At 38.7% G+C, this 19,255-nt stretch overlaps 1 protein-coding gene across 2 annotated transcripts in view; it reads left to right on the forward strand.

The window, feature by feature from the left end:
- RAPGEF5 (Rap guanine nucleotide exchange factor 5) overlaps positions 1-19,255 on the forward strand; it is a 116,978-nt gene that overhangs the window by 74,334 nt on the left and 23,389 nt on the right. For both annotated transcript variants that reach the window (XM_042816627.1, XM_042816628.1), the window contains 8 exons: positions 7,110-7,188; positions 8,184-8,328; positions 9,544-9,641; positions 10,323-10,353; positions 11,275-11,353; positions 14,278-14,427; positions 17,016-17,113; positions 18,806-18,928. In XM_042816627.1, the coding sequence (XP_042672561.1) occupies positions 7,110-7,188; positions 8,184-8,328; positions 9,544-9,641; positions 10,323-10,353; positions 11,275-11,353; positions 14,278-14,427; positions 17,016-17,113; positions 18,806-18,928 (803 nt within the window). The remainder of the gene's footprint in view (positions 1-7,109; positions 7,189-8,183; positions 8,329-9,543; positions 9,642-10,322; positions 10,354-11,274; positions 11,354-14,277; positions 14,428-17,015; positions 17,114-18,805; positions 18,929-19,255) is intronic.

Below are 19,255 nucleotides of genomic sequence, written 5' to 3' on the forward strand. Positions count from 1 at the left end.
AACACCCTCTCTGAAACAAGTGCAGGATCAGAATGCAGTTTGCTTTTATTTCTGGTACTCAGAGACGTCCTGACATTTTTAGTAAATTGCTGTGGAATTACAGATTATTGAGAAACTTCTGTCTTTGAAAGGAGTTGCCCTCAAAACACTTTTCCATTTCTGCAGAACAAGCAATTTTCTGATTACTACCTACAACTACTGGACAGGCATTTGCATTGCTGAAAGGTTTCAGAGCGTTGCATAGTATTGTGTGAACCAAAAAGACTCTGTGTAGCAGCCTTGAGGTGTGATTATAATTTTTCACGTTTTATGGAAAGGAGTAGGAAGAACGACAAAGAATTTATCAAGCTTAAGAGCTTTCAGCGGTGAGAGGCAGGAAAACTTGCAAATGCATTGCTGTAGCTCTCATCTAGTTTAATTTGAAGTCAGTAAGTGCATATTCAAAATAGCAAAGAAGTGTCTATTCCCTACAGAACAGTAAGCAATCAGCATCCATTTCACTCAAGCACAGGGATCTCATCTGTCTGTTTGCCCAGCTGTAACCCTATCTCATAGGGCTGCTTTTATGCTTAATGAAATGCAAGTTTTAACTGTTTCTGAGCATTATGGTATTGCTAACTCTATCTACTATTATTTTCTTTAAAGAATTAACAATAACAAAAATCCCACAACTTGCTGATGTGTGCCTTGAATTCACAAGCTACATCAGCATTATTAAGTCCAACTTTTTAATGTTTTTCTAATATACTCCTGGGTATGAGCCTCACTAAAATGCTAAAGGAACGTGGCTGGTTCTACAAAGTAAGGATGACACCATGAATGCAAATAAGAGCCAAGTTTGAAGTTGTTGGCAATTTTTAAATTCACAGTGCTGGCTTACACTGATTAATCCATTAACATAAAGAGATGACTGGAGCCAACCATATGTTCATACCATTGTCTTTGCCGTAACTGCAGATAGGAATTGTCATGGCTGAAGGGTTATAGTTTTGGGGTTTTTTTTGTATGTTGTCTAAAGCACATCTTTCTCACTCCCTGCTTCCTCCCCCTCCCACCCCCCCGAGCACCAAAGAAATTAATTCCTGCACAAAACCAGAGTTTGTGTTGATGTCTGAGAAATGTGTGTGTAACCCCCATTCACAGTTGTGCTGCTGGAGCTCCCACACACCAAATACTTCATACTCAGGTTTGAACGTGCTTCAGGGCAAAGGAGATTTTATGATCTTCTCTTATATCATACATTTATTAGAATGAGAAGTAAACTGAGAGTAAGGGCATTTAGTGATTCCATTGGTTTGGAGGGAAAATAGTTTGAAGAGTAAAATTTTTAGTTCAACAAATGAGTTCTTCACCTTTCTACTTTGTCAAATCCTATATATGTATCAATATATATATATATTCAATATGAATACATGACAACTGCTTTTTTTTTTTTTTTTTTTTTTTTTTTTTTTCTTCCTTCTTCATCCAGATTTGGCCTCCCCTGGCAAATCCTCAGAGAAAGCTGAACATCTACTTTGCATAAAGTGGAAAAAGGCTTTATCTATATTTTCTTGTAATCCGATTTAATACAAGCCTAAAAAAAAACCTCAAATCTTTCTGTCATTCTTGCACAACCATTCATTCATACCAGATTTGTAGAGTGCAAAGTGTCAGAGGTTTGGATTCACAATGATAATAAATTTTCTAAGGAACTAGATTAGTAGTTTTTCTTTACAGTTTAACAGATTTCACTATTATTGTCCTCTTCTCAACTAACAGTGTGATGTAGACAATCAGCAGCTAAAGGGATACAGTCATATGCACAGACCTTGTATTCGTATGCTCCTCTGTACAAAGGAAGCTACATTTTATAAATCACATAAGAAAAAAATTATGCATTGAATATTGAAATCCTGTTGGCCAGATTGTTTTGCATGAATTTATTTTTTCTTAATACTTAAATAAACATTTAATGGAAAAAAAAAAAAAAACAAAAAAAAACCAAAAAAAAAACAGAAACACCACAGAGTGAGAAGAATAGGATGCAAAACATTGTTTTCGTCAGATATGAGGGGAAAATAAGTGTTTCTTGTCATCTGAGCAATTGGTTGGTGATGGAAGTGGGAAGACTGATTTGGCTTAGTTTTGACCTTTATATTTTTTGCTGTTAGCCTTTGAGAAGCATCAAGACAAAAACTAGTTTGAGTGATTCAGTGTGATCAGAAATCCAGGACAAACTGGATTTTGTCTTCAAGTTATCTCTTCTTGTGGGTATAAAGGGATTAATGAGTCAGTGCTGGTATTAGGAGCAGTTATGTCTGGCTAAGCTGGATGGGGTGTCTAATATTAGCAGTTGAGCAATAGGTGTACTCTGAACAGTTTGATCTATTGAACGTGTAATGCAAATATGTTTACATCATAAACATATGATGTTTATCATACGTATTTACGTAAGTAATACATGGACGTACAGTTTGATAAGTAGTTAAGTGTAAATATTTGTAGCACTGGAATATTTCTCTGCTCGTTTTCCTTCTTTACTCATTCTATGTGCTGGCCAAACTGCATGTTTACTTCTAAAAATTTCTCAAATTAATTTAATAAAAATAATTTAACTTTTGTTTCATTTAACAAAGGCATTTCCTTTGGCTTAAGTCTCTTTCCATACTTCTGTAACAAATTATTAATGTCAGAGTGCTTCCCTGATGCCTTGTACCAATGTGCTAGTTTAAGTGAATGTCCATATTTGAGAATAGCTCACAGGTCTTAGACACAGCAATGACATAAAGTATATTTACTGCCTGTCCTGGTTAGTTAAATATGTACAACGGAAGGTGTCAGGCTACAGCTGTTTATTAATTTGTTTTCTAAGCCTTGGTAATTAATACCTTGCCTAGAGAAGACTGTGAAGAAGAGAGTAGATTAACCACTGAGAAATAAAATTTAATATGTAAGCCCCTGTGACAATCCCATTCTATACTCCTGCCATTTAAAATTGTGCATATGTAAAGATATACCCTCATGTCGAGGACAAACTCCAAAATATTTAAAATTACCCCTTCAGAGAAAAGGGCTGTGATCTGGTTAGGAAAGTGGGCATGGAAAGTAGCGGGAAATTCTCTGGATTTTGGAAGTACATGGTAATATGCAGTTTGGTGTTCATCTAAATATATGATTATTTATTGTTTCTGGTACTCCAAATCTGTGTTCCCAGTCAAACACACCACTGTTGCCATTGTCTCCCATCACTCTGCCCATGCGATTCAGCTACAGCTTCCCTTGGAGATGCATTGCTGATTCCTCCAGTTGCTGACTGAAAGCAGGTGTTCCTTGGGAAGTGTAAATGTTCCCTGGGAAATCCTCATGCACTGGAACATCCCATGTCTACATACTGCTCTTTCCATTCCTCACCCACCCTGCATGTGTGTTGCAGAAGGACCTGTACACTACAGAAAGGTTGGAAATGTGGTGCTAACAGCTGCCAGTGAAATTGGTGTCTATGCTACTTTATTTCACCTGGGTGAAGGGTGAGCCCATGAGAAACTGTCTCAGCAGAAGCTGACATGAATTGATTTTTTAATAATGAGGAAGCACAACGCTTTCTTTTTTGTTATTTTTATGCCTGTGATGTGATACCAAGGGCACACATTCTGTGCTGAGATTACTGCCCAAGGCTGCCCCTAAAGAGCTGCAGGAGCAGTAGTCCATTGAATTCAAGCTGTTTCCGTTGCACGTCTTAATGAAGTTTAAAATGCTTGAAATTGTCTTTGGAATGAAATATTCCATAGCTGCAAGCTGACTGTGTACTTCGTAATAATTGCTTAACCAAATAAAGGAAAACTGTGTGGAGTATAGAAAAATTAGATTGATGGCTAAGAGAAAATGATTACATAAAAAATTCATGAAGAAGAGAAATTAAAAAAATAACATCACAGTCTTCTGCATGAAGAAATACTTTTCCTCCATAGGAAGCATTTTTTCTTTGTCAACCATTACTGTGTTTTTACTCTCCTTGAACTCTATAAACACCAGAAAAACTTTTTCTATAGGAAAAATGGGGAAGGTGGCCACAAATGTATGCAGAAACAGACATAGAACAATAAAATTTAAAAGCTGAGGTACTTCATCCCCATTCTGTATGGCAATGTGGTGCACAGTAAATAATCAATGATGACTGGAATTGCCCTTTTTTTTTCCTCTTTTTTTTTTTTTTTTTTCTTTTTTTCCAATTCTTTTTCTTTTTTTCTTTTTCTTCCTTCCTCCCTCCCTGCTCCATTCTTTCCTTCTTTTTTTTTCTTTAACTCTTAAATCAACCAAATCTAAACAGGAAAACCCTGAGACAACTGCTATGCTTAAAGCTCTACCTCATTGAAGTTTACTGTTTTAAGTGTCCATTAGTAGCCAGAATGAATAAAATGCTGTGAATAAATTGTCTCGTGTAGTCTTTCTCTGTGTTTACACATTGAGACCAGGAAACAGTTCATTGTAAGCACATCTTCAAAAGCATTTGAGAAGTGTGCATCTGTTTATGTTGGACAAATTATTTTTTAGGAATTAGTTCATACTCAGTTTTTGTCCCCTTGTTGTAGCATATAAAGCCATTCAGGAATCATGTAACTTACGGTGCATTTGAGAAGAAAATACAGAGTGAACTACAGTGATAAGTAGTACTTACAAAAAAAATAAAGTCATAGCGAACCCAGTCCTTGCTACTCCAACACTTTGGTGTCCTGGAAGCATTTTAAATAGGCGTCTGATGATCAAGTGTCTATGATGGGTAAAGATGATCAGGTATTAAAAATAATGTTTTATACTGATATTTTAACACCAGCTAGTATGATGAAGTCACAGTATTTTGAACAATTGCAAAAGTTTGTTGAGCAGCCTTACAGTTTTCTTTCAGCAAGTACTTCATCTCTTTTCTGAATGCATGGCTGTCTATTGCTGAAACTAAGGTATCACCTAAAAAGAATAGAAAGTTTCTGTCGAAATAATCTGTTATAACTGTATCTTTGACTTGATCAGTACTACTACATATAGTTTGGTCAAGAACTAGAATAGCAGGTTAGATGTGGTTATTGTCTCCAAGAACTGGAGCTTCCAAATAAACATCTGTGAAACCTCCGACTTTAATAGCTGCATTGTAGCTAACAAAAGATGTGCAACAGAATGAACTGCTGACCTTTTGGATACAGAACAAGCTGTTCACAAGATCTTTTCATTTATGGAGACAAAATGTCCCTTTTATACAAAGATAATACTTTCCACAGTTTTAAAACAATGTCGGTGAAATATAAAGAATTTTATTGTCTTATTTGTGAATGCAAGAGGCTTCAGTTATGCCCCTTCAGAACAGGAGTCTTTCTAGATCAACTATGCTAAAGGCATTGATTCTCAGCTGCTTTTCTTTTGTTAATGACAGCAGAGGTATTTTTAGTCCCATGCTGACAGGATGGGTTATCATTAGCTATCTATCCATGTGATATTCACATGGTATCTGGCTTTGAATGATACGTGGATGAATTTATTGCCGTTCTACACCTTATCTTTGAAGTCAGTTTACAGACAGAAAGGTAGCTGTGACTGAAATGGGCCTAAATTGTTGTGAAATTATGCTCTTGGTCTGAAGAGCTTCTGGGAAGCTCTCAGTTGCACACGCGTTCACAGGCACTAGCTGGTTGAGATCGGGGACAGTGAGGAGACCCACATAGGGAAATTAGGGCACAACCTTGTTTTTCTCCTGTAAGGAGCAGTTCGTCCTTCAGTCTTAGCAGCTGTAAGTCCACACGTGAATCACTACTTCATTTGTAACAGTTACTAGTAACAGCTAACTAGTAACAAGTAGTAATACTGCTAAGGTGTTTATGCTCTACAGTGCTTCAAAGAAATACTTATATGTCAGTATATATTACCAAAATTACTACAGTTATCTGTTTTGCTGTTCTTACTTGGTAAAACAGAGTAATTGCATCCTAAAGATTGTTTTGTTTGTGAATGAAGTATGAATTCATTCCTACATCATATATAATTTATGAGTAATTAAAATTGGAAGCACAGTTGTGTGAGTTACAAACCAATGTGGGTTGGCAGTGCTCAGAGTGGGCTCAGTAAGACAGGCAGCTCAGGTCCTGCCCAGGTGGGCTCTGAATAACCCTGGTCCTGGAGCTTCTGCAGCCTAGCCAGGCAACCTGTCCTCACAGGGGAAAAAAGTCTCTTTTAACTAGATACATTTTCCCTTGTTGCAATCTCTGATGTTTGCCTCTGTCATTGTGTTGCATGACTCTGGGAAAAGTCTGGCTTGGTCTTGTTTCTCTGTGCCATTGGGTTGTGGGATGCCGTCACAAGACTTCCCTTGAGCGCTCTCATCTTGTAAAAAACCTTTTTGTTTCAGCTTTCCTCCTTGCATCTGGTGTGCATGGTGAAGGTTTGGATAAACCCTAAAATTAGCCTGGCATGAGAATGAGGAATGTGAAAACTACGCTGAGGTCTGAGTTGGCAATGCCTCTTGTCCTGACAGCCTGAGGTGTTATGGCTGCAGGAGAGGTGCTCTGTTGGCAGGTGCCTTTAGATATATTGATAGAAACCAAGTGCAGGAATGTCAGGAGCAGAAAATAACTTTGAATAATGTAATTAAGTAAACCAGAGAGAAAGTATCCCAGCAATTATCGATGCACACAAGTCTTAACTAGCTGAACATTTAAGTATGCTTGTTTTTGCTTCTCAAATACTGTGCCTAGATGTTCACCAGAGTACATGGCAATCTCAGTTTTCTATTACAAAAATTTGTCTTCTGAAATTCTGAAACAACTTACTGGTGGAAATGTTGAATAGCTGGAACCACTCAGAAGAGCCAACTGGAATGTGGTGTTTGTGAGAAGGACTCATATTCATTCCTGAACTGTGGCTTATTTTGTGTGTAGTTCTGCTTGTTTATTCATTGAGAACTGAGGATGTGCTTGTTAATAAGGATCTCATCTCTGCAGTGTGAATGTATTGTTAACTGTGTGACAAATCAGTGATATACTCTTTAGGCTTTTTTCTTGCTATGCACACTAACAATAGGTACTGTCTTCCTCTTCTCAAAAATATATTGTACCTTTGACTTTTTTTTTTGTCTTTCTCTGCAGAAACTCTCCTGGATGACTTCCTTCTCACATACACAGTCTTCATGACAACAGATGACTTGTGCCAGGCACTTCTGAGGCAATATCCTTTTAAGTGTTGTGTTAGCACTCATCACACAGTGACACCTAGATTAGTATATTGTCAAGCTTAACTCATACCAACAATGCAAACCTTATAAAAGTTTTTTTTTTTTTTTTTTTGTTTAAAGCTATATGAATCTTTTCACCTTTTACAAAACAGTGTTTAAAATCAGCTAAAACCTATCCAGAACATAAATGTTAATTGTTAAGTACCTGTGTAATATACTGCAAAGTATGTGAAGAATAGGTATTTTACAATATCTGCACCTTTTGTTGTGTGATACAGTATAGAACTTTCTTTGTATTTCCGATTATTTCTATAAGCTATAGAATGTTGCTTGAATGAACTTGGAGCTATGAATTGAAATAACTTTTTTTTTTCTTTTCTTTTTGTTGTGAAAGTCATTTCACCTACTGAAAAAAAGAATAGCGAAGGGACCGGAATGATGTATAATGTGAATATCTTCTGTCATTTGCTGTTTCTGCTTTGTGAATAGAGGACAATAGTGGAAATTGATTCTTTTTTTCTTAACAGTGTTATTTCGGCTTACAGCGTAATTTGTACAGGGAAAAAGAAACTGACTTCCTCTGCTCAATATTTTTCTTGTAATGATGCATTGTCCTCTTTCATGCAGACATTCATGTTGGTGTCTGTGTGCAGGGCAAAGTTTTGTTCCAGCTTCTACAGGAAAGTTATAACTCAACATTGTATAATTTCTTTTAAATGGATTTTACTTTTCGTAGACTTTTCTTTCTAATCTAGGAAGGAAAAAAGTTTTATTGACATAGAGAATGAACATTTATATTACTGAGCATTTCATTCCAAAAAGTTGATGAAACTCCCAAAGCTTCAAACAGGATAGGTATACGTTCAGAACTGGACAGTGTAGTGAAACATAGTCTTTCATTGCCAAACAACATGGAAGATGATTATGCATTGCTGAATTTCAAAGTTTCAATGAGTTCTTAGTTTTTATTTTCCTTAACTTACTGCACCTATTGTGCAAAGAACTATCAAGGGAAAGAAGATGACTCTGATGTATCCTGCAGGAAACGAAAGGTCTTGCATTTGGTGTCTCAGTGGACTTCTCTCTACAAAGACTGGTTACATGAAGATGAGCATTTAAAACAATTTTTAAAGGTATTGAATCACTTCCTGATTCATTTCAATGCTGTTTAATTAGTATACAGTGTTTCAGAAGCTGCAACAGGAAAAAGTAAAAAACATCATTTTTCATATTTAAATTTTGTCCTTGATATCTATAATACAAAGTGTATAGTATAAAGTTTTTGGAAGAGGACATTCTGCATATGAGAGCAGAGACCTTAGGACTTTTGCTCTTTGGTACTAGGCTGTGTAGTACTGTATTGGAAATTGGGCATCATTCCAGCCACCAGCCAGGTTATACTGCTGCATGTACCTTGGTGCAGTGCCTTTCTGTCTCTAAGGGTGTGTGGCTGTCCAGTTTTTGTACACTCAATATTTCTGCCTGAGGATTTGGTGTGATACAAAACAGTAGTAACGTTAGTGATGGTTGAAGTTATATGTGTGAAAGCAATATACAGGTTTATAATTCAGAATTATTTATGCTGAGATTCTTAGATGTAGGAGTATTAATTGGGCTAAAACAACTTGATGACTCAGCCAATACATATGATCTCCATATTTTTAGAAGGAAAAGAGTAGCATTTGTGTGCAGATTCTGAAAAGGCATAGAAAAAATGTTTCCCTCAATTTCAACCAACTAAGCCAATTCATTTGACTTACCTCTTACTTGTGGTGGTGTCTCCCAAAGTTAACTGGGGCTCCCAGTTGAGGCTAGTCAGAAAACGCTTCCTCCAGAAAGAAAAAGTAAGGTTTATTTATTTATTGGCTTAAAATTAAGAGCATGTTTTTGTTTGTGAGAGATATTACTCAATTTAAATGTACACAAATATGAGGAAAACTGGAGTAGAGCATTCATTTTAAAAGTCTAAGTCACATAAATCTGTTTTTACCATTTTGGATGCAGAATGTTGGTGTGTTATGTTCTCAAGCTTCAGAATGGATTCTCCTGAATTAACTTAGATTTTTTGTAACAACCATGAGTGCCATTTTGTCTGTAGACTAATGAGCATCAACATTTTGCTTACTCACTTGGTGTTGATACAGAGTGTTTCTTCTTAGCCAAACTGAGCACTGACTAGCCTGTAAAAATAAGCAAGGACATTCCTTGATCACGGATCTTGGAAAAGAATTATGATGAAATTTGTTGCAGTATGCTTCCGCCTGATTGATTTAGACCATTGCTGGGATACTTCAGATTTATTTTTGAGTTATTAGATGATTGCATAAAGTATTTATTTTACTTTGTAGACAATATACCGGAATGTGCTAGATGATGTGTATGAATATCCTGTTCTTGAGAAGGAGCTGAAAGAATTTCAGAAAATACTTGGGATGCATCGTCGTCAGTAAGTATTGATTATCCTTGTTATCAGATCTCATTTTCCTTAGTGTAATTTATTTTTGTTGTCATCTTGCTGTAATTCAGTAAAGATAGAGGGATGAGTGATACAAGTACTGTATTCATTTTCACAATTAATCTTTAAAATAGAGCCAGATTATTCCATTTTATCTGACGTTTGTTGGGTGGTGTGGAACTTTGTGGAAAAACTGTCAAAATGTCACTCAGCAGTCTCTGATTTCAGATGATGCATCTTATCTCTCCTTCTCTCTCATGCAATATCGAGAAGCAGATCTATTTCTCAGTGGTAGTGTCAGGGTTACTATTTTATTAATCTGATGGTATTTTTAAAAGATATTCCCTTGGCACATTTCTCCAGCAAGTGGAAATTATTTCTGTGGTTTGTGCATTTGAGGACTGGAAGGACATTGGCTGCCACTGGTATCGGCATTCTCCAGGAGCTCCCAGACTGGCAGCATTTCTTTTTTCTGTACTGACTTTGTGACTCCCATGAAAGTTTTGTAGTTGAGCCAAGTGACCTCAGCTTTCACTAAAGGATCTCTAGAGCCGTTTTGTGGAGACTGTAATTAAAAAAAAAAATATATATATATATATATATATTTTTAGATTGCTGAAACTTTCTAAAGTTTGGATTGAAAGATAATTAGAATTTTCCTTTTTGTTTCAGCACTGTGGATGAATATTCACCACACCGAAAGGTAACACAAACCTTGTTTTGCTCATTGCTAGCTAACTTACAACCTTTCTTTCTTTCCCTCCCTCCACTTTCACTCTTTTCTTGGCAGTTCAATTGAAAGTGACAGGTGACCAAAAACATGACAGGATACATCAGTGAGGCTAGACCTGCAACATTGCTCAAGGAAATTTTTTTTTATGGCAGTGTCACCTGTATATCACTTGTGTGAACTAACCTGCAGTGGCTGTGACAGTATTATCATTTTAACAGCATGTCCTGAGATGTCACTGTTGAATATTTTGAGTTGGGAGCTTGTCCCGCCTGGCTGGATAGATGCAGAAAACCTGGGCAAACCAGTCTGAGCACAGGCATCAACTGCAGGTGTCAAACAGCCAAAGCAAAGGGGAATTTGTTGTGATAGAGCGGAGAAAGAGAGAAAGAAAGAGGAACATGGATTTGTCTATTTAAGCAGAAGGAAAAGGTGCTACTGGAGACATATGAATTGTGCAGGGCTGAACTGCTGACCTGCTGAAGTACCTGGGCTGAAGCATGTAAAGGGCTTAAAATGTTACAGTGGAAATACAGGAAGCAGAACATGATATTGTAATGAAATTGCTAAATAGGCCGATTGGTACAAAGGAAATATGTATGAGAAAAGTACGTAAGAAGTGACCTCTGCACATAACTACAGAGAACCTTGAGGTGTGGCTGCTGTTTGGTATAGGCATGTCTCACTTCCTCAGAAATTCCCACCTTTACCATTATTAAGTTAGGCAACTTCCAGCGTACTGATGCAGGAAGGGTGGGTGAATTTCCTATACTGCAACCTTTTTGGCCAGATGTATGCATTGAATGTTGTATTTTATCAATTGCTGCATGGTAAAGGGAAGGAATGCAGACAGTCATTGTTGTGTCTTTTTTTTCCTCTCCCACTCATTTGCAGAACAAAACCTTTTTCCACCAGTTCAGTCTAAAGGAGAACTGGCTGCAGCACAGAGGAACCATGAATGAAGCAGAAGAAAGTAAGTATGACTTAAGAATGGGAAAAAGCCATGCACAGTACTTTTAAATGTCAAGGTAACCTTTTTAGTAAGAGCTGCCTGTTAAGGTACAGTCTTCTTCCAGGCGTACAGCTTCTGAACTGAGCCCTGGGGCCCCGAAAGAAGAGAGATTTGCCTGTGTGAATATTACTTGTCTGCCTCCTGCTTTGCAGGTGCTCAGCTGTGGAGTGAGATATCTCAGGCTTTCCATCTGCCCGGTTCCTCTGTGGCCCTGTGACAGAGCTGTGTGGCTCACAGCCTATCCATCAGAGTTGGAAACCATAACACAGGGCAGGAATAGTCTCCTGACCTAGATCCTGGGTGTGAGAGGTGAATGCACCTGTCAGGTTAAGTGGAGCAGGATCTGCTAACTCTGAGAACCTACGTAGGTGCTCTCCACAAAAACATTTCCATGTAGCGGGTGAGATGCCACTATGTTTTAACGTCAACTATTTCATTTTTCCCTTCATTGCTGCTAAAGCAATGGTAAAGTGAAGCTCTCACCCTGCTGTAAGGCCTGCGAGAGGAAGGAGGCAGAGAGGAGAATAACATGCACACAAGCAGAGAATAGGCAGAATTACGCAGTATTATCTTCCTTTCTTGGTGAAGAACTCCAGAAGTTCAGGCTGAGACAGGGTATTTTTAGTGCTCATTTGTGACACGGTAAGAACTGAGCTCCTGTAGTGACAAGTTTCTCCTTACATTATGTACCGCTGGTGGATAGATAGCCTCTTTTGTGCCTGAAATTTATTTGAGGTTTAGGCTGACGAGGCTGCTTCTAGAATGTGATTTCTGGATGAAAACCCCCACACTCATTTTTCTTCTTAAAAAGTTTGACACAGCTCATGAAAAGTATAGAAGAGAGGGCACAGACTGAATGGCCATGGGGACAGGAAAGGCTGGACTCAGCAAGGCCATAAATTGCTGTTCTCTCTCTTCTTGCGAGCATGAGCCATGGAATGTGCTGGAACTGAGGGAATGAAATAGAAGGTGCAAGACTAGGGGGAAAGAGGCAGGTGCCTGGGCACGATGGAGGGAAATGGGATGGGCTGTGGAGTGCTGCCACATGATGGTGCTTGTGAAGGATGGGTTTGTCCAATGGCTCCTGCCCTCAGTGGCAGAGATCAGACCAGGAGCATTCTACCTCCTAATGTAAGTATTTTCAGGGTGGTTTACAGCGCATGCCCATGCCCTCCTGTTAGTGTTCCCTGCTGCGTTTCACTGAGGAGCAGTGTGGGCTCCTGGAAGGGATGACATGGCCCATGCCCATAGATAGCACAGAACATTTAAAAGATATGTTGTGGGGGGAGTTTTGGGATAATTGCTGTGATGATTGTTTACAAGAACCTGACCTGTAGGTTGGGTTAGTTTGGTGCTAAACAGAAGATACATCAGTAGCTCAAGTATAAGTTAATATTTTGCTGTCATTTTCCTCTCCCAAATGACAGAGGTTGAGGCTTCAAACAAAATCACTGCAGGCAAGTTGTGTTGCACTTTGCATATGGAGGGCAAATATTTATGTCAGATTTACTTATTTTCTTATTTAGAGTGCAGTTGATGTATCTGTCTATTCACGAGTTATATGTATTCTGAAGAAAGATTCTGACACATGCTGAGCACCTGATTTACTGTCTGTCAGCACAGACAGGTTAAGAAAAAAATTATAAAATCAAATTGCTTTTCTTCCCCAAGGTTAAATGTCGAGTTCCTCCTTCGTTCTTATCTTCATTTTTCTCTTCTACAACACACACAAAAAAGATGTTCAGTAAGATAGAGTTGTTAACCATTTCTGGCATGGTCTCAGTTAATGGTACTGCCCTGAAGCCATGAAGATTCATAGGACAGACAAGGAGCTGTTGCTGCATACATCTGTCAATAAAAATACAGCATTTCTGGAGAAGAAAAATATTGTATTATACTGCCATGGTAGCAGCCTATCTGCAATAAGAAGTTCAAAAGTAGAAGAAAATTGAAAGTTTAAGCACAGAAGTGAGTATGAAATCCAGAGTTATGGTGATTCTCATTAGCAGGTGTCATTTTTAAAATATTTTTGCAAGTCTACAGCTGTTTCTTCCCTTTTTAAGTATGGCAGCTGTATTTCAAATGACTGGCTACAGCAAACTCAGCAAAAAAGACTGCAAACCTAAAATTCTGGGAAGCAGAGGGAGTATACCTCGCTTCTGAAGGAACAACAAAGCATTACATGAACTTCCTGCAGCATTACTGATGGGAATCGTTTCCAGAGCCTAATTGGTTCTAGGACTTCAGTGGAAGTGATGACTCCAGGGTTTGTCCATTTTCTCCAAATGAGTCCCTTTTATGTGTATTGCAAATGACTCGGGATGGATTTGTCAGAATTAATTGCACTGCTGTTCAGGCAGCCTCTGCTGGTGCAAAAATGCCCTGGCAATGCACACCACTAAATGTCCAGACAGATAAGCTAGCAAGAGTAGTTACAGAGCAGGGAGCTTCTCGAGAAGCATGCTGTTGCAGGTGAAAGTGGAGGAGCAAAACAGTTTCTGCAGCAGGTATGAGACACACCAAAAGAATGCTAATTTATCTGGGCCTAGAAGGTAAGGACAAAAGATGATAACTGCTAAGGTTGTAGTGGTTACAGAAGGTGCGCAGCAAGGGAATTTGTATACATTGAGTCCTCAGGGTAGGAACTCTTAAATAGGCTTCCCTGAAATGAACCCATGGAGATGCATTTGCTTGTCCCTGTCATTTCCTAGAGGGAAGAGGTCGGAAGTGGGGAAATGGTGAGGTTTGTGCTCAGTTTCATGCCCCTGTTGGGCAGAGTGCAGGAGTGGCCTGTCTTGCAGCTGGGACTGGGGCTGCTGTGCTTTCCCCTGTTCCTTCAGGGTGCCTTTGGCTGCTGCTGAGCCTGCCTTTCTTGCTTTGTGCAGTTTTCTGCCGTGTGTACATCACGGAGCACTCCTACGTCAGTGTGAAAGCTCAAGTAACCACTTCAGCACAGGAGATACTGAAGATTGTTGCAGAAAAGATCCAGTACCCGGAGGAGGAATTGGCACTGGTGATCATCACGTTCTCTGGTGGTAAATAATCTTACTTCATCCGACCACTCACCTCTTAGTGCAGCAGAGGGAGGGTTGGGATTCTCTGGTGCAGGATACAGCTGTGGCCCACAGCTGGATGACTATGGAACAATGAGAGCTGCTTCCCAGAGCCGTTCCCATGGAAACAGCTCATTCCCGAGTAACACTGGATGAGGCATTCCCTTGCTGGAAATGGACTGCAAAAGACTCCCCTTTTCAACAGTATTACAAGATTTTTTTTTTGCCCGCACATAAATCTTCAACTTTCAGATCTAAATTAATTTAGAAGGTGTTGAGGAAAGGTTTTCTTTTAAAATATAAAAGGGAATAACAGCTTCTGAATGTGTGGCTGTTTTTTTGCAGGATGGGTAGTGAATATTCTCCAATAGAGACAAGGGAAGCATATATTTGCACAGATGAGATACTGAGCATGACCTAGCAGTACTTTGTAGGCAAACTTGCTTATGACTGACGTTTTTTGACTGTTAGTGTTTCTTGTTTAACAGAGGAGGCTTACTGTCTTTTTCTGAGGAGGATCAGACTGAGGGTAGGCTGATAGTAGGGAACTGCCAAGCTATCAGGTCTTAAGATCTTTTGTTCAGGTTTGCTCACTGTAATACCTTGTTGGGCTGTTATTGAAAATAAAGCAATGTAACTGGGTATGTAGCATGAACAAGTGGACCCACAAAGTAGGGTTAAGCCTTTACAACACCTGGGTCATCTTCTCAGCTAGCATTGGTGGATGTCAGTCCCCTAAGGCAAAGGATGAGCCCTTAAATATACTTCACTCATGCTTGTTTCTTTGGCAGTGTAGTTGAATAAAATATAGACAAATGCTGAATTGTCCCACTTACGTATCCAGTTCAGAATTGGAAGCCCACATTTTTCTCCCCCACACTAAGCACAGTTAAATAATTCTGTGGGTCTCTGGTGTGAGTGGCAGGAGCTGGAGCCTTAACCAACAGTCAAGAGCTTGGGCACCATAGGCAAAGGGTGGCCATATGGGAGCTTCACATGTTGGCATCTTGACCAGCTGCGTTGCATCTCTTGCAGACACATTTACCCTTGTACGTGCCCAAACTCAGATCCAGTGTGTTTTGCAGCCCTGCAAGATCAGGCTGCAGAAGCAGGGCAAGCTTTGCTGCGCTAGCAATGAATCTGGCACTAACTGCCTACTTGCTTATGTAAAGAAAACCGACAATTCACAAGTAATGAAAAACAATATCATTTCTTAACTGCATTGTTTACTGAAAAAGCCATAGAATAGAAATAATTGCCATTTGGCTGTTCAGTAAGAAATAATAATTAAAAAGCTGGTACAACAGACTGTCATCTGTACATGACTATTGTAATTCCTAAAATGCTCTTTGGTATTGACTGAATTAATTGGAGATAGAACAAGGGTACTGAATTTGTGCTTATGCATTGTCACTTGTGCACTGTGTGCAATAGTCAGCAGCCTGCCATGATTTCTTCATTTTTTCTTTGTTTTTCTTTTTTGTGTGACTCAGAACTGTCATCTGCCATCCACTTGGAGGGCAGCAGGATGAGCATTGAAGAACACATCTTTATTATACTCCTAAAATGAACAAGCAAGGTCTTTTTGTTCAAATTTACCCTGGAAAGACATACTGATAGTTCAGCATGAATGTATCTGGTGTCAGTGTGAGCAAGGGAAATGGCAAAAATGAGTAGTGTTTTTTGATACTTCGCCCTTGAATTCCTGATCCTACTCCTCCTTCATGTGCCATGAAGAGTCTGAGGTGGCTGTCAGCATGCTTGTAGTTCTTTTTTGTCTACATTAGTACAGTGGCTGTAATCAAATATCACGTCAGCTCTCCAGAAAATTACTTGAAGCCCATAGGAAAGGACAGTTTTCTTAGGGCATGGATGTTTAAACTTTGTTCTGGGTTTTTGGTTAGTTTTTCTTCCACTTTTCTCTGGTGCCTCTAAGATTGCCCACTGGAGAAAAAAAGTCCGTTCTCTTCACTGCTTGTCTGGAGAGTCCTGCTCTTTCACTCAACTGGTTACTAAACAAATTGCTATAGGTCTAGAGGAATTTCTTTGTGTAAATTAATTAGCAAGGGGTTGGTTTGTTATTTTTTTTTTCCACCCATTGCTCTTCTCTGTGGGGTGAATGGCTATTGATGACATCTCCTTGTTCTTTTCTGCCTGAGACACACAACAGCTCTGTCTCTTGAGGCTGAGACACATTGCTCTAACTAAAGTCACTGTGCTTGTGGTAGATACATTGGGTTGAAATGAAATGTTCAATAATGCGTAGGAAGTTAGGCTGGAAAATGTAAGGGTTTATCCTATATTAAGTTGAAGTTGATAGCATATATTTTTGTTTGTGCTTTAGTCCAGCATCAGATACATCTTACTTTTATTGTTCTGAATGGTGTGGAAATGATGAACCCATGCCTGGAATTGCACGGGGATTGTGTTTGATGCTGAGTTACGTTCTACAAAGCTGATGTGACTTTTCAAATATAACTGTAATATTCTTCTCATATTTATACTCCTTTTCTTAAGAAAGCTTATACTACTTTTCTGAAGCTTCTGCGTTTTGTTTTCCATTTTCAAAGAAAAACATGAACTACAACCAAATGACTTGGCCATCTCAAAATCTTATGAGTCATCCAGTCGTATGTTTGTCTACCGAAGAGACCTGACTGATTCTTTGGTAAGCATATGTATTTTGTATTCCCCTTTTTGATATGTCTGATTCAAGATCAAGGGCTTAGTGTTCCTTTAAGAGAGTTTTTTCAATATGTAATTTATTTTTTAGTTCCTCAGTGGAGCTTACTGAGCTGTTCTATACCTGGAAAAAAAAATCTTGCATTAACAGCAGTTATTTGACTGAGCAGTAATGGAATTTGTTCATCAATTTCAAATAGACCAAAGCTTCTATAGAGCTTAAATCTTTCAATCTACGTCAGCCCAGAAAAGCTGGCTTGTGCTTGTACGGGACTGACTGGGATGAGGATTATTTCAGAGCTCACATAGCTTTTTTCTTTTTTTTTTTTTGCCTTGTGTGCCTGTACAATACTTAAAATGGCTGGTGCAGAATTGTAGGAAGTGATAAACTCTGCATAACATATGAACACAGAATTACTACATGTAGATGTATATAGAGTGAGTTATATGAAAATTACTGAGCATCAGCATGGCTACGGTGTTGTGGTATCCATATGGTTATATTGCTGCTGCCGTCACCCCTCCCCTTCCTTCTGTCTCTCTGGTGCCAGAGAGAGTGGGTTGGAGAGCTGCAGTTCTCTCATTCCTGCTCTCCTCCAAAACTGAGATCGCAAAATCTCTCTCCCTGCTGATTTCCTGAAACCTCAATGAGGCAGGAACTCCAGTAATTAGTCTTTTCTGCTGATTATTCATGTGCTTTGAGGAAAGTGTGGGGACAGTATTGCAGATGACTTTCACGTGTTGTCAGCACGAGCATTTGTGCATTCACCCTAGCTATGAGAAATGTCTATTTACATTTTGTTGGATCAGTGTGCCCTGAAGAGCTGACATGCTGATATCATTGTAATCCGTCATCCCCATTATCTCCAGCATTTTAGCTTCCTCTAAAAACGCTGGCATTAAGGAAAGGTTTGCAGTGTGGTCAGGTGACAACCAATCTAGTTTCATTAGTTGCATAATAAAAACGGCAAAACTTGCTGTAACTGTCAAAAATAAAGCGCCAGAGCAATGGCTTAACTGATAAGAATAATCTTTCATCTTGACAGATTGTTCATGTGCCAAGATTCAGACTGATGAGGTAAAAAACCCAAGAGAAATACAAACCTTTGAAAATCAGAGCTAATAATGGCTATGTCAAGTGACCATTAATACCAGCAGTGCCTGTGAACTCCACAGTAATAACCTAAGTAACGTTTACGAATCAGAATGCGCAGTGTTTGTTGGCATTTAAATTAATCATAAAACAGGTGGATTTATATTTTTTGTAAGCATATGTTGAATGGTGGCAAGTTTTGTGAATTTTTTCTAAATCTGGTATGTGCGCAGAAATTTCCTGGTGTCTTAATTAAAAAACTACTTTCTGATCATTTCAGGGATCATATTTTCATTACGTTCATTACTTGTTTGGTCATTTTTTCAAACTCAAAGTTTAAAGAGAGAGGGAGAAATCCTAATCCAATAGGCCATAATCAATCCTATTGACCCATTTCTTGTTTCAAGCTATTTATTAAATTTGCTATCACTCACCAATTTTAATTAATGTGGGGAAAAAAAAGCCCTCAGTGCACATAGAGAACATTACTTACTCAGCTTTGTTTTGTACCTTGGTCTAGAATCTGTTTCATTGTGAGCCTTTTGGCACTTGCTCAGGATTTTTTGTTATTGTCTATTAATTCAGAGTCCATTTGCTGAAAATGAAGAGTTGCAGCAACGGTCTGTGAGAATTTTGGGAATCAACACCTGGGATCTTGCCTTAGAACTAACCAACTTTGATTGGAGCCTCTTCAATGCAATTCATGAGGTGAACAGCATCATGTCCACTTCCAAATATATTACCATTGTAAAATATTATGTTGCTATGGGGTTCTGAAGTTGCACTAGTGCTTTGGTGCATCAGCATTCCTTGGATTGTAGTTCATCACCATGACAGTGTAATTTCTCTATAGTGATGTTAATTGAATCAGGTCCAAGAGCTGTGCAGTAATCCTTGATACTGAAAAAGTTTGCTAAAGTTTTGTAGCTTCCCTGTGGTGATGCATCTCATCCCCTGTATATCTCATGGGTTTTACTGAGATTTACCTGAAGAAAATAAGAGATCATGGTTATTCTCAAAAATTCCCTGTATTCA

The sequence above is a fragment of the Centrocercus urophasianus genome, unplaced genomic scaffold (assembly GCF_019232065.1).
Source record: "Centrocercus urophasianus isolate 14NV4802_14NV808 unplaced genomic scaffold, USGS_Curo_1.0 seq_16, whole genome shotgun sequence".
Taxonomy (NCBI): Eukaryota; Metazoa; Chordata; class Aves; order Galliformes; family Phasianidae; genus Centrocercus; species Centrocercus urophasianus.